This window comes from Bubalus bubalis, chromosome 5 (assembly GCF_019923935.1).
Source record: "Bubalus bubalis isolate 160015118507 breed Murrah chromosome 5, NDDB_SH_1, whole genome shotgun sequence".
Lineage (NCBI taxonomy): Eukaryota > Metazoa > Chordata > Mammalia > Artiodactyla > Bovidae > Bubalus > Bubalus bubalis.
The window spans coordinates 45,888,457-45,901,395 of NC_059161.1; the positions used below are offsets into that span (position 1 = coordinate 45,888,457).

General features: G+C 39.2%; 1 protein-coding gene across 1 annotated transcript in view; it reads left to right on the forward strand.

The window, feature by feature from the left end:
- Positions 1–12,039: 12,039 nt before the first annotated feature.
- KMO (kynurenine 3-monooxygenase) overlaps positions 12,040–12,939 on the forward strand; it is a 67,311-nt gene continuing 66,411 nt past the window's right edge. The window contains exon 1 of the mRNA XM_025285999.3: positions 12,040–12,332. Within this exon, the coding sequence (XP_025141784.2) occupies positions 12,279–12,332 (54 nt within the window). The 5' untranslated portion in view covers positions 12,040–12,278. The remainder of the gene's footprint in view (positions 12,333–12,939) is intronic.

A 12,939-nucleotide genomic window follows, 5' to 3' on the forward strand; every position in this document is an offset into this window, starting at 1 on the left:
CAGGCCTCCCTGTCCATCACTAACTCCCGGAGTTTACCCAAACTCATGTCCATCGAGTCGGTGATGCCTTCCAGGCATCTCATCGTCTGTCGTCCCCTTCTCCTCCTGCCCTCAATCCCTCTCAGCGTCAGGGTCTTTTCCAATGAGTCAACTCTTCACCTGACGTGGCCAAAGTATTGGAGTTTCAGCTTCAGCATCAGTCCTTCCAATGAACACCCAGGACTGATCTACTTTAGGATGGACTGGTTGGATCTCCTTGCAGTCCAAGGGACTCTCAAGAGTATTCTCCAACACCACAGCTCAAAAGCATCAATTCTTCGGCGCTCAGCTTTCTTCACAGTCCAACTCTCACATCCATACATGACCACTGGAAAAACCATAGCCTTGACTAGACAGACCTTTTTTGGCAAAGTAATGTCTCTGCTTTTCAATATGCTATCTAGGTTGGTCATAACTTTCCTTCCAAGGAGTAAGCGTCTTTTAATTTCATGGATGCAGTCACCATCTGCAGTGATTTTGGAGCCCCCCAAAAAAAGTCTGACACTGTTTCCACTGTTTCCCCATCTATTTCCCATGAAGTGATGGGACCAGAAGCCATGATCTTCGTTTTCTGAATATTGAACTTTAAGCCAGCTTTTTCCACTCTCCACTTTCACTTTCATCAAGAGGCTTTTTAGTTCCTCTTCACTTTCTGTCATAAGGGTGGTGTCATCTGCATATCTGAGGTTATTGATATTTCTCCCGGCAGTCTTGATTCCAGCTTGTGCTTCTTCCAGCCCAGCGTTTCTCATGATGTACTCTGCATACAAGTTAAATATCTTTTTACTTAACACTATTGCATGGCTTGTATTTAGCACATATTATCACATTTTCTTAATAATCTTTTTAACAGTATTTCATTGAATGAATATAAAGCTTTTTATGCAGTTTCTTAATGAACAGTAATTTTTTGCTATTATATACAATGCTTTAATGATTTCTTTATAGGTTGTCTGTCTTCATTGGGTAACATCACTATTTCTGTTACTTGTTATTTAAAATTTTTTTTAAATATTGATTTCTGTGCCAGTTTTATATTAGTTATTATTTGCCTGATGTATGTTTCTCATTTTATTTTAGATAATTCTTTTTTATTTTGAGGATATCTTCTGTTTCCATGATACAGTTTGACTTAAGGTTAACTGACAGATGTTTTATAAATGGGCTGTTTTAATCCCTTTTAGCAATCACCTACTGATACATTTATGATTTAGAAAATTTTCTAGATGTTATAAGTTATAAATTCTTTTAACACTCAGAGCAACCTTATGATGTAGGGCCTATTATTATTCATACTTATAGAAAAGAAAATTGTTGCCCAAGATCATCCAACTAGCCCACAATCTTTATTATTTTGCAGACACATTGTGGGGTTTGTTTTTTGTATCATTATTAGTATTTCTCAGGAAATGGAACACGGCACTGAAGAATGATTAAAAATAATTTTTAAAATGTATATGACAAAATTTATTTTCCAACAACAATATCTGCCATCCCATTTGCTTTTCTCAGTGTGACTTTTTCACATGTGAGTCTAAATGGTATCTTCTCCTTTAATAGTCAGGTCTTATGACTCACTGATAGCCAATAGAATCTGAGAAAAGTGAAATTAGGTCAGAAAAGGCTGTGCTACTTCCCTGTGATTCTCTTGAGACAACTACTCTGTGCTAAGTCATTCACCAGTAAAAAGTGTGACTGCCCTGAAACAGTTGTGCTATACAAGCAGGCATTCTAGTCAACAGCTTAGCAGAGCTCCCAGCTGACACTTACCATCAATTATCAGCCATGTGAGTGAACAGTCTTGGATATCCACCCTAGATGAACTCACATAACTGTAAAACTTTTACAAAGCAAACTTGGGTCTGCTTGCCTGTGCACAGTAAAGCCAACCTACTGACACTCCTCTTCCTACATTATCAGTTTTGTTACAGGGAAGAACTGACTTCATGTTGGATCTGTTTCTTTTACTTTAACCTTGCTTTCCATTGCTTTTGATCTCTAAAAAGACACTGTTCATACCTAATGTCTGGCCTTGGGGAACCCTGCTCCTCTGCCTGAATGTTTAACCAAAAGGCCTTTGTTCAGGATCCTGTCCACTTATTGCTGTCTACAGGAAGGGAGAAATTAACTCATCTCCTCCCTGAGGCTTGCCATTCCAGGAGATATTTGTAGGATTAATGGCCTTTTATACTTTACCTCCTCACCTCACCTCTCTCCTCACCCCCATTTCTGTTCTATAAAAGAACCTGGCATCCATACCCCAATAAGATGGTTATTTTGAGACATTAGTCTGCAGTCTTCTTGGTCAGCTGGCTTTCTGAATAAAGTCCTATTTCTTGCCTCAACACCTGGTCTCTCAGATTTATTGGCCTGTAGTGTAGCTCAGAGGGGACTGGGATTTAGTAACAGTTTATTTCTCTTTCTTGAACCATTGCCGTAAACAAATACTGTAAGTTTTCTGTATTATCTCCCATGTTTAAAAACAAAGCAAAATGAAAAAACTGCCTCAACTTTGCATTCTGCTTCAACTACTTCTCCATTTCTAGGGTATATTTGCTCGCCATCTTCATTCTTCACCTCTCATTTTCTCTTCAGTTTACTACAGTCTACCTTCATTACTCCACTGATACTGCTCTTGTTAGGTTCACCAATGACCAACAAGTTATAAAAGTTGCCAAGATCCTGACTCCTTGTCCATTGATGCTGAATAGAAATAAGCAGACAGAGTTTGAAAGAAATAGAGAGTGTGGCTTTATTCCTTTTGCCAGGTAAGAGGGAGAACACAGGAGACTAACAGCTCATGAACTCTGCCCTACTCACTTAGGGGGATTAAAAGAGGTTATATAGACTGGGACTCATTGTCTGGGGTAGATAAATGATAAGGCTCAAACTAATGAAGTTCTTATATGCAGAGTACATCATGAGAAACGCTGGGCTGGAAGAAGCACAAGCTGGAATCAAGATTGCCTGGAGAAATATCAATAACCTCAGATATGCAGATGACACCACCCTTATGACAGAAAGTAAAGAGGAACTCAAAAGCCTCTTGATGAAAGTGAAAGTGGAGAGTGAAAAAGTTGGCTTAAAGCTCAGCATTCAGAAAACTAAGATCATGGTATCTGGTCCCATCACTTCATGAGAAATAGATGGGGAAACAGTAGAAACAGTGTCAGACTTTATTTTTAGGGGCTCCAAAATCACTGCAGATGGTGACTGTAGCCATGAAATTAAAAGATGCTTACTTCTTGGAAGGAAAGTTATGACCAACCTAGATAGCATATTGAAGAGCAGAGACAACTTTGCCAACAAAGGTCTGTCTAGTCAAGGCTATGGTTTTTCCAGTGGTCAAGTATGGATGTGAGAGTTGGACTGTGAAGAAAGCTGAGCACCAAAGAATTGATGCTTTTGAACTGTGGTGTTGGAGAAGACTCTTGAGAGTTCCTTCGACTGCAAGGAGATCCAACCAGTCCATCCTAAAGGAGATCAGTCCTGGGTGTTCATTGGAAGGACTGATGCTAAAGCTTAAACTCCAATATTTTGACCACCTCATGCGAAGAGTTGACTCATTGGAAAAGACTCTGATGCTGGAAGGGATTGGGGGCAGGAGGAGAAGGGGACAACAGAGGATGAGATAGCTGGATGGCAACACCGACTTGACGGACATGAGTTTGAGTAAACTCCAGGAGTTGGTGATGGACAGGGAGGCCTGGTGTGCTGTGATTCATGGTGTCGCAAAGAGTCGGACACGACTGAGCGACTGAACTGAACTAAACTGAACTGAATGAAGGTCTTGCATCCTTCTTCCTGCATTATTTCAAAATAGTCTCAGCTGGCGTCAGCTGTGTTCATTGTCTCTGGGTTATTGACCAGCAACCTTCCTTCTGAAATACAAACAGCTATAAGGGTTTTGGTTTGTTTTTTTTTGTTTGTTTTTTTCTCTGCAAGAGAGTTCAGGGAGAATAAACACCAGGTGCAGGATATAATTTACACAGTGTGGAGGTGGAGGGGGGCGGTAATAGGTTAACTTTGTGAAGGACAAATCTAGTTACCGACACTGCAGATTAGTAAGTTAAAAAACTAAAATTGATCAACTCTTTCAGGCTCATTTTTCCTGTTCTCTGTTCTCTGTACTTGTTCTCAGGAGAGGAAAAACTTCATTTCTTTTTTGCTGCAACACAAATCTGATAGTCAATGTCCTATATTTTCCACAGCAGTGGTGCCATTGACTCTCCTTCCCTTTGGAAATCTCTTTACTGATCTTGCAATATTGAATCTCCCTCTAGTTATTCCTTCATAACTATTCTTTGTTAGCTCTTCACTGGAAAATGAGGAAGTGCCTCAGAGCTCTGTCTTAGATGATCTCTTCTTTTTCTCCTGGTTTAAAAAAAAATCTTTTTAGCAACCTCAAGTAGAAAGGGTTGAATTAAGTACACACCTAAATTTATGACACATTATAGAGTATTAGATCCATTCTTAATTTATTTTAATATTTATTTCCATTTCTATTCATCCCTTGGGCTTCCCCAGTAGCTCAGTGGTAAAGAATCTGCTTGCAATCCTGGAGACAGGGGTTTGATCCCTGTGTCAGGAAGAACCCCTGGAGTGGCTATCCACTCTAGTAATCTTGCCTAAAGAATTCCATGGAGAGAGGAGCCTGGCAGCTACCATCCATTAGGTCAAAAAGAGTCCAACACGACAGTAGTGACTAAGCACATTCATTCCCTACACCTTTTTTCTTTTCGGACCTAAACACTCAGAGCCAGCCCTGCAAAGATAGGAAGAAAACATAGAGCTGCAAGTGCCAAAGGCCTGGTGAAATGAATAAACAATTATTGAGCAAGCAGAGTTCATCAAACAGAGTGAGACCATATTCTTTCAACTTCAACAGTTTAGCAATGATGAAAACAACAGAGCAAATATTGTACTAATTAATCTCTACTAAATTTAATTTTTATAAACTTTTATTACTCCCAATAATGCAGATTTTTTAAAACTTAAATGTAGAGAAATATGGAAATATTCAGTGTCTCCTGTAAAGTAAACATACTGTAAAGTGTGCCCCTCTTGGAGTCATTCAGTTGGAAAAGGACCTGATTAAAGGATTAACAAGTAATCAAATTCCAATGAGGGTGAAATGCAGCTGCTCCTGACACATTAGTTACCCCATAAATTCCTTGTCCCACAGCCTCACATTTTTCAGACTCAGAGGAGGAAGAAAAAAAAATTATTAATTTCTTTTTTTCTCAAGAAAATCTTCCAGAGAAAAGGTATGTGGTCATCTTTAACTTTGCTGAAGCCCCTCTGAAGCAACTCTTTCTACTAGATTTTTAGGAAGACTAGAAAGACAAGTAGCCATGGCTGAAATTGTAGCTTTGTAATAGTTAAACTTTTTACAAACTTTTGGTGCCCTTTCTCTCACAGACGCCCAGGGACCTCATGCTATCCTTCAATTTATAAAGTTATTGACTATGTTATTCTACTCAGATCTGTTTTCTCCTGTCTAACCTCATACAAAAAGTTAATTTTCTCTTTCATTCTCCTCCAACCCAAAGAACATCAAATCCACATTATTCAGGTCTTACAAAATGTAGCTACTTTATAATTCAAATTTCATTTAGATTTGTATTGTCAAAAAAAAAAAGGAAAGGCAAGATGATTCTTGAAAATTGTCACCTAATTGGAGAAGCAGTAATACTGATTCTCCCTGATATGCGGACTGGGGAAATTCCTGGGAGGCAATAGTACAAAATAGTTTTACCTATTCTACTGAGAGTGAACTGAGACAAGACCAGAGTCTTGCCAGTAAAGTAATTAAAGTGATAATGATCATTGCCTATCAGTCCACAAGCATGTTGTTGCAGACTGCATAGAACCACATGATTCATCATTAACTCTTACATAATCTACTTGCTTGATGTATGTTTCTTTGGCTCAGACCTGGTAAGTTTGATCCACTCCATTAATGTTCCTGAAACATCTTAAGATAACAGTTATCAGCATCCTCATAGTCAATCTTAATGAATTAACACATTGTTTTAACTAGATCATTTGTGAAGTGGGTCAACAATGTCATATATAGAGTCAGGTTTGAAATTTTTAAAAAATTTTTAAAAATAATTGAATCAGACAGTTACTTGGGTAATAATATCCTATCAGATATACTTTTTGAGTAGAAGGGAAAAAGTTTGCAGTTATCAAGCAGACAATTATATGTAAGTTTCAGGCTATTTTATCTGTGACTAAACTGCCAATGAGTACTTCCATAGGATTTGTCTTTCAGATAAATAACATTCAAAATAAGCACATGACATGTTATGGAAAAAAGTTATTCATTTCCTAGGCTGAAAGAACAAAAAGTGAAGATCACTTGTTTAGTGTCATATGGGGCATGCAGACACCAGTGGAACAACCATTTCAGAAACAGACAGACCTTGCTAATTCTACACATCGAATGAGTGTGAAATCACCTATAGGCATAAGGCAGAAGCAAAAATAAATCCTCTCTAAGTTAATGTACTGGTAGTTTAAGCTTCAGACTACTGCAGTCTTTTTTCTTTTCAAGTCATTTCTTTTTTTTTGAAGTATAATCATTTACAATGTAATGTTAGTTTCTTCAGTTCAGTTCAGTTCAGTCACTCAGTTGTGTCTGACTCTTTGCGGCCCCATGAATTGCAGCACGCCAGGCCTCCTTATCCATCACCAGCTCCTGGAGTCTACCCAAACCCATGTCCATCAAGTCGGTGATGCCATCCAGCCATCTCATCTCTGTCATTCCCTTCTCCTCCTGCCCCCATTCCTTCCCAGCATTAGGGTCTTTTCCAATGAGTCAACCCTTTGCATGAGGTGGCCAAAGTATTGGAGTTTCAGCTTCAACATCAGTCCTTCCAATGAACACCCAGGTCTCATCTCCTTCTAGTGTATAGTAAAGTGATTCAATTATACATATGTATATTACTTTTGGTACTATTTTCCATTATTGGTTTTTATAGGATATTGCAGGGAGAAGGCAATGGCAACCCACTCCAGTACTCTTGCCTGGAAAATCCCATGGACGAGGGGCCTGGTAGGCTGCAGTCCATGGGGTCGCTAGGAGTCGGATACGACTGAAGCGACTTAGCAGCAGCAGCAGCAGGATATTACAGATAGTTCCCTGTGCTACACAGTAGGACCTTACTCTTTATCTATTTTATATATAGTAGTTTGTATTTGCTGACTTTTTGGCCAACCCATTATGAGCTGTTTGAATGTTTTGGGAATTAAGCCCTTTTGGTCACATTGTTTGCAAATACTTTCTCGTATTCCATATCGCTTCGTTTCCTTTGCCATGCAAAAGCTCTAAAGTTTGGTTTGATCACTTTCCTTTATTTTTGTGTTTTATTTCTATTGCCTTGGGAAACTGACCTTCTCTTCCAGTAGAAGAGCCACTAGGTATCCTTTCACAGGAGCTGTCGCCCATGAAGTGCACACTGTGGTGTCATCTGTCACCCATTGTGCTGGCTCACAAAGTACATGGTTGGTTGTTGACACTGCCCTCAGACCCATATCTATCAGGGAAATGCAGGTGATTGCACTGGGCGTCTTTTAGGCAGTGTGCTCACAAAGTCGCCAGTGCAGATTCATCAGTACAGATTCTCTGTAGTCAGGCATTGGGACTGCTATAGTTGTACATTTACATCTGCTGTGGGGACTATGGAATCATTTCAGGCCCAGCCCTGCCTCTGCATGTGCCCACCCACAAAGTTTGCAGCTGCTACCATGGGACCCACTCCAGCTGTGGGAGCACTAATAACCCACCCCGAAGTTCATCAGGTACTGAGCTCACAAATTGGCCACTGATGGTGTAAATCTGGATCACAGCTTCTGGGCCATGGCTCAGATTTCAGTCCTTCTTCCTAAATTATGCAGCCCCTGGGCATAGGCTCAGATTTCAGCCCCGCCTCTGCTTGTGGACAACCCACCATTGCTTGCACACTGGAGCCTTGCCTGCAGTGAGCATGCTGAAAATGAGACTGTTATGGTGGGGCTATGTCCTTCCTTTTATACTTGTGATAACGATAGGGCTTCTCTGATGGACCAGGGCCCCTCCCATCTACACCCTTGGTTGCTGCTCCAGACCCTTCAGGCTGTTTCCATGGAGCCATCCCCAGTACTCTCCCTGGTCTCTCTTCTGAAGCTCAGATTTCTGCACACCAGCAGACTAGGACCTCAGACTGGGGAGAGCAGGAAGGTAGCCAGGACTGTCTGTGCTTGTCTTTCTCCTTTCTGCCTGCGACAGTCTGGGTGCTACACTCTCCTCTGAGCCTCTGAAGCTCCCAATCTATCTTTGTCATCTCAGGCTCTGAAGGGTGTTCCTAAGGTAAGGGAAACTTTCCTCTTTCACAGCTCCCCTTCAGGGATGCTGGTCCCCAACCAATCCTTTGCTTTTTTCTTTCATCCTACCTGGTTACATTGTAACCTGTCATGTAGCTTTGGTTGTATGAGCTCTTCTGCCAGCATTCAGTAGGTGTTCTGTGAGAACTGTTCCACATGTAAATGTATTTTTGATGCTTTTGTGGGAGGTGATAAGATCCACATCCTTCTGTTCTGCTGTCTTGATTTTTTTTTTTAATACAGTTTTGAGCACTCAGTTTAAAATAGTCATACATAAATTAGATAACATGAGTTCCTAAACCCAAATAAATAACCATCAAAACAAACCTATAAAGGAAAAGGTTGGTACATTTGATACGCTATAATTCAGAATATCTTTTCATCAAAAGGCATCACTAAGAAAGTAAAAAGGCAAGCCAGAGAGTGGAAGTTATTTGCAATATATATAAATAATAAAACTCATATCCAATGCCAGTTAAAAAAAAAAAAAGACAACCCAAATGAAAATTGAGCAGTATACAGAGGAAGAAAAGCAAATGTGAATGAGGTGCCCACCTTTATTTATAATCAAAGAATGCAAATTAAAATGATAGTGGGATAGAGTACACATCCACCAACAAGTACTGGGTATACCAACAATGCACATGTTGATGAGGATGTAGCAGAAGAGAAATTTCTATACACTGTGTCAAGTAAAAGTAAAATGCTTTGGAACATAACTTTGTTTCAGAAAATTAAAAATAAGCATAACCAGTATATAATTCCTATACATGTTCATATGTACGTGTGCTTCATTGTACTAATATACATGCTCATATGTATGTGCACTAAACTGTACTAATATACATGCTCATATGTATGTGCACTACACTATACTAAGCTAGTATGTACATGCACTCAGTTCAGTTCAGTTCAGTTCTATCACTCAGTTGTGTCCGACTCTGCGACCCCATGAATCGCGGCACGCCAGGCCTCCCTGTCCATCACCAACTCCCAGAGTTCACTCAAACTCATGTGCATTGAGTCGGTGATGCCATCCAGCCATCTCATCCTCTGTCATCCCCTTCTCCTCCTGCCCCCAATCCCTCCCAGCATCAGGGTCTTTTCCAATGAGTCAACTCTTTGCATGAGGTGGCCAAAGTACTGGCATTTCAGTTTCAGCATCAGTCCTTCCAATGAACGCCCAGGACTGATCTCCTTTAGAATGGACTGGTTGGATCTCCTTGCAGTCCAAGGAACTCTCAAGAGTCTTTTCCAACACCACAGTTCAAAAGCATCAGTTCTTTGGCGCTCAGCCTTCTTCACACTACACTGTACTAATATACAAGCTCACATGTATGCACACTGTGTTGTAGTAAAATACATACTCATATGTATGTGCACTACAGTGTACTAATATACATGCTCATTTGTATGTGTACTACATTGTACTAATATATCCAAGGTTGATCATAGCAGCATTATTCAAAATATTTGGTTGGCCATAAAGTTCATTTAGGTTTTTCTGTAACATCTTATGGAAAAGCCCTAACAAGCTTTCTGGCCACCCAATATTGAAAAACTGGGAACACTCAAATGTCCATCAGCAGTAGAATGGATAAATGAAAACAAGTGAATTAGAACACCATGGAATAACACAGATTAATAAAATACTGAAGAAAAGAAGCAAATTTCAAAGAAAAAAACCCAGCATAATTCATTACAGTAAAGCTTACTGTAAATGAATAAAAAGAAGCAAAGAGGCAAAACTAAAGTTTATTTATTTATTTTTGGCTGCACTGGGTCTTTGTTGCTGTGCATGGACTTTTCTCTAGCTGCAGTGAGCAGGGGCTACTCTCTAGTTGCAGTGTATAGGCTTCTCATTGCGGTGGCTTCTCCTGCTGCAGAGCACAGGCTCTAGAACATGCAGGCTTCAGCAGTTGCAGTGTGTGGCCCCAGTAGTTGTGGCTCGCGGGCTCTAGAGTGCAGATTCAGTAGCTGTGGTACAAGGGCTTAGTTGCTCTGAGGCATGTGGAATCTTCCCCAATCGGGGATTGAACCTGTGTCCCCTGCATGGCGGGGGGATTCTTAACCTCTGAACCATCAGGGAAGTCCAAAACTAAAGGATTATAAGGTTGCTTGTATGAATGGCGATTACCTCTGTGAAGAGACTTTTGGCAATGGACACATGTAGACTTTTGGGGCCCTGGCAATTTTTTTTTTTTTTCATAGTCTGAGTGGTAAATACATGAGTACTTGCTTTACAATAAGTTATTGGACTATATACTTGGGTTTTACGTGCTTTAGTTTTTGGTGTTATAGTCCACAATGAAAAAACAAATGAAACAGCTCTCTGTATACTGACATTAAATAATTATTGAGTTTATGTTGTAAATGAAAACCTGGAGTGTGGAAAAGTGTATAAAATTGGCTACTATTTATGAAAAAAAAGGAAGGAGGTATGAAGGAGGGAGAGAGAGACAGAGAGAGAAAGCAGGAGAGAGGTGTTCATAAAAGAAGAGGGAATTAAAAAACTGGTTATCTTGGGGGAAATAGCTGCCCAAGGGACAAGATTAGAAGAAAACTGACTATTCGTTGTATACCCTTTTGTACTTTTTGTATTTCATAAAATGTAAATGTATTAGCTATTCTGTGTGTGTGTGTGTGTGTGTGTGTACTCAGTCATGTCTCACTCTTTGTGACCCCATGGACTGTATCCTGCCTGGGTCCTCTGTTCATGGAATTTTCCAGGCAAGAATACTGGAGTGGGTTGCCATTTCCTACTCTAGGGCATCTTCCCAAGCCAGGGATCAAACCCCTGTCTTCTATGTCTCCTGCATTGCACGTGGATTCTTTACCACTGCCACATGGGAAGCTCATTAACTATTCTAAATAAATAAGTAAACGTTCCTGAAAAAAAAAAATTCCTAACAACAATGCTGATTATATTTATCCACAAGAGGTCACTATCGAATGACGTTGAACTCTAGTTCCTCATCAGAGGAAAACCAGTCTGAAGTCTTCCTGCTCTCACCAGGAAGTGAAGAAGCATCTTCATTTACATTCTTACTTTATTTTACCTGTCATGTTCTGTTTTATAAAAAACCCTCCAATTCAAAGATACACACAGAAATTTAAAATATACATTTAAAATGGAGCGAAAGAAGACAAAGAATTTAAGAGACAATATGAAGCCATGAATGAATTTACAAAAAGCATAATATTATCCATTTCCCCTAGGATTAATACACAAATTAGATTCTAATGTTTCTAGCATTTGATACAAAAAAGGAAGTATTGTCAGTTTTATAACTCAAAATCTTGCTCAGGAGAATATTTAGAGTATGAAAAATGTTTTCCCTGGTATAGTCTGTTAAAGACAATCCATAAGGACGGTTTAGGTGAAATTCCTGACCAGGCTTAATAACAAGAACAATCCACAGAACAATTGGGAAACCATGCCATCTTATTAAGAGAAGTGTAAGATGCTCTGGGACACCAGATCAGGGAAGTTTCATGCATGGGTTAGTCATGGTTGAAAATGAAACTAAGAATACTTGGTATAGAAAAGGAAGAAGAATAGCCACAAAACTTGTGCTTTAAAAATTCTGACTTACACATAAGAGAGTGTTCAGTCTTCACTTGGCTGGATTTTTCAAAATTTGGTTATTGCAACGAATTCCCTTTCCCCTAAAGTTGAGCTGATTGTCCTTCCGGCAACTAATGGGTTAAATGCTACCTTCTAAGTTCAAGGAAAAAGAGCCCTATTCAAATGCTGCTGCTGGCTCACCAGTGCAGGGCTTAAGGCAAAGACGAGGGAAGTCAGTGTATAGGAGACAGTTTTCTCTGTGAAGAGAGCTCCAACAGCTGTGAAAAACACTTCAGCAGTGATGGATTCTTCTGATATTCAAAGAAAAAATATAGCTATCATTGGTGGTGGCTTGGTAAGAATCTATTTGGATATATTATTCCTGGTAGTGGTATTATATTATCATTAATCTTTTTTTGCTTTTTGATCAGAGATTAATTGCTTTTATTAATATTTTTTCTATCAGTTTTACTGCAGTATTATTGACATAGAGCACTCTGTAAGTTTCAAGTGTACGGCATAATGATTTCACTTACATACATTATAAGATGATTCCCACAAGAAGTTTAGTGAGTATTTCTCATTTCAGAGAGATATAAAATAACAGAAAAAGAAAACATATTTTTTCCTTGTAATGGGAACTCTAAGGATTTACTCTCTTAACAACTTTCATATGCAACATACAGTGGCATTAATTACATGTTACATCTGTGGTGTTTATTTATATTATAACTGTTAGTTATACTATAACTTTTTGACCACCTTTGTTGTTGTATAAAGATATTATACCTCTAATCTTCCTCACCTATTTCACTTATTTTAGTATTATTAATCACTTGTAAGGATTGTTCACTTTCTTTTGAAACGTTTCTGATATTTAAATACACCTTTTTAAAATGTGGTATTAGTTTAGTTTGCTCTTTCCTAAAAGAGCTATCTTATTTCCATTTTCCCTTGTTTTT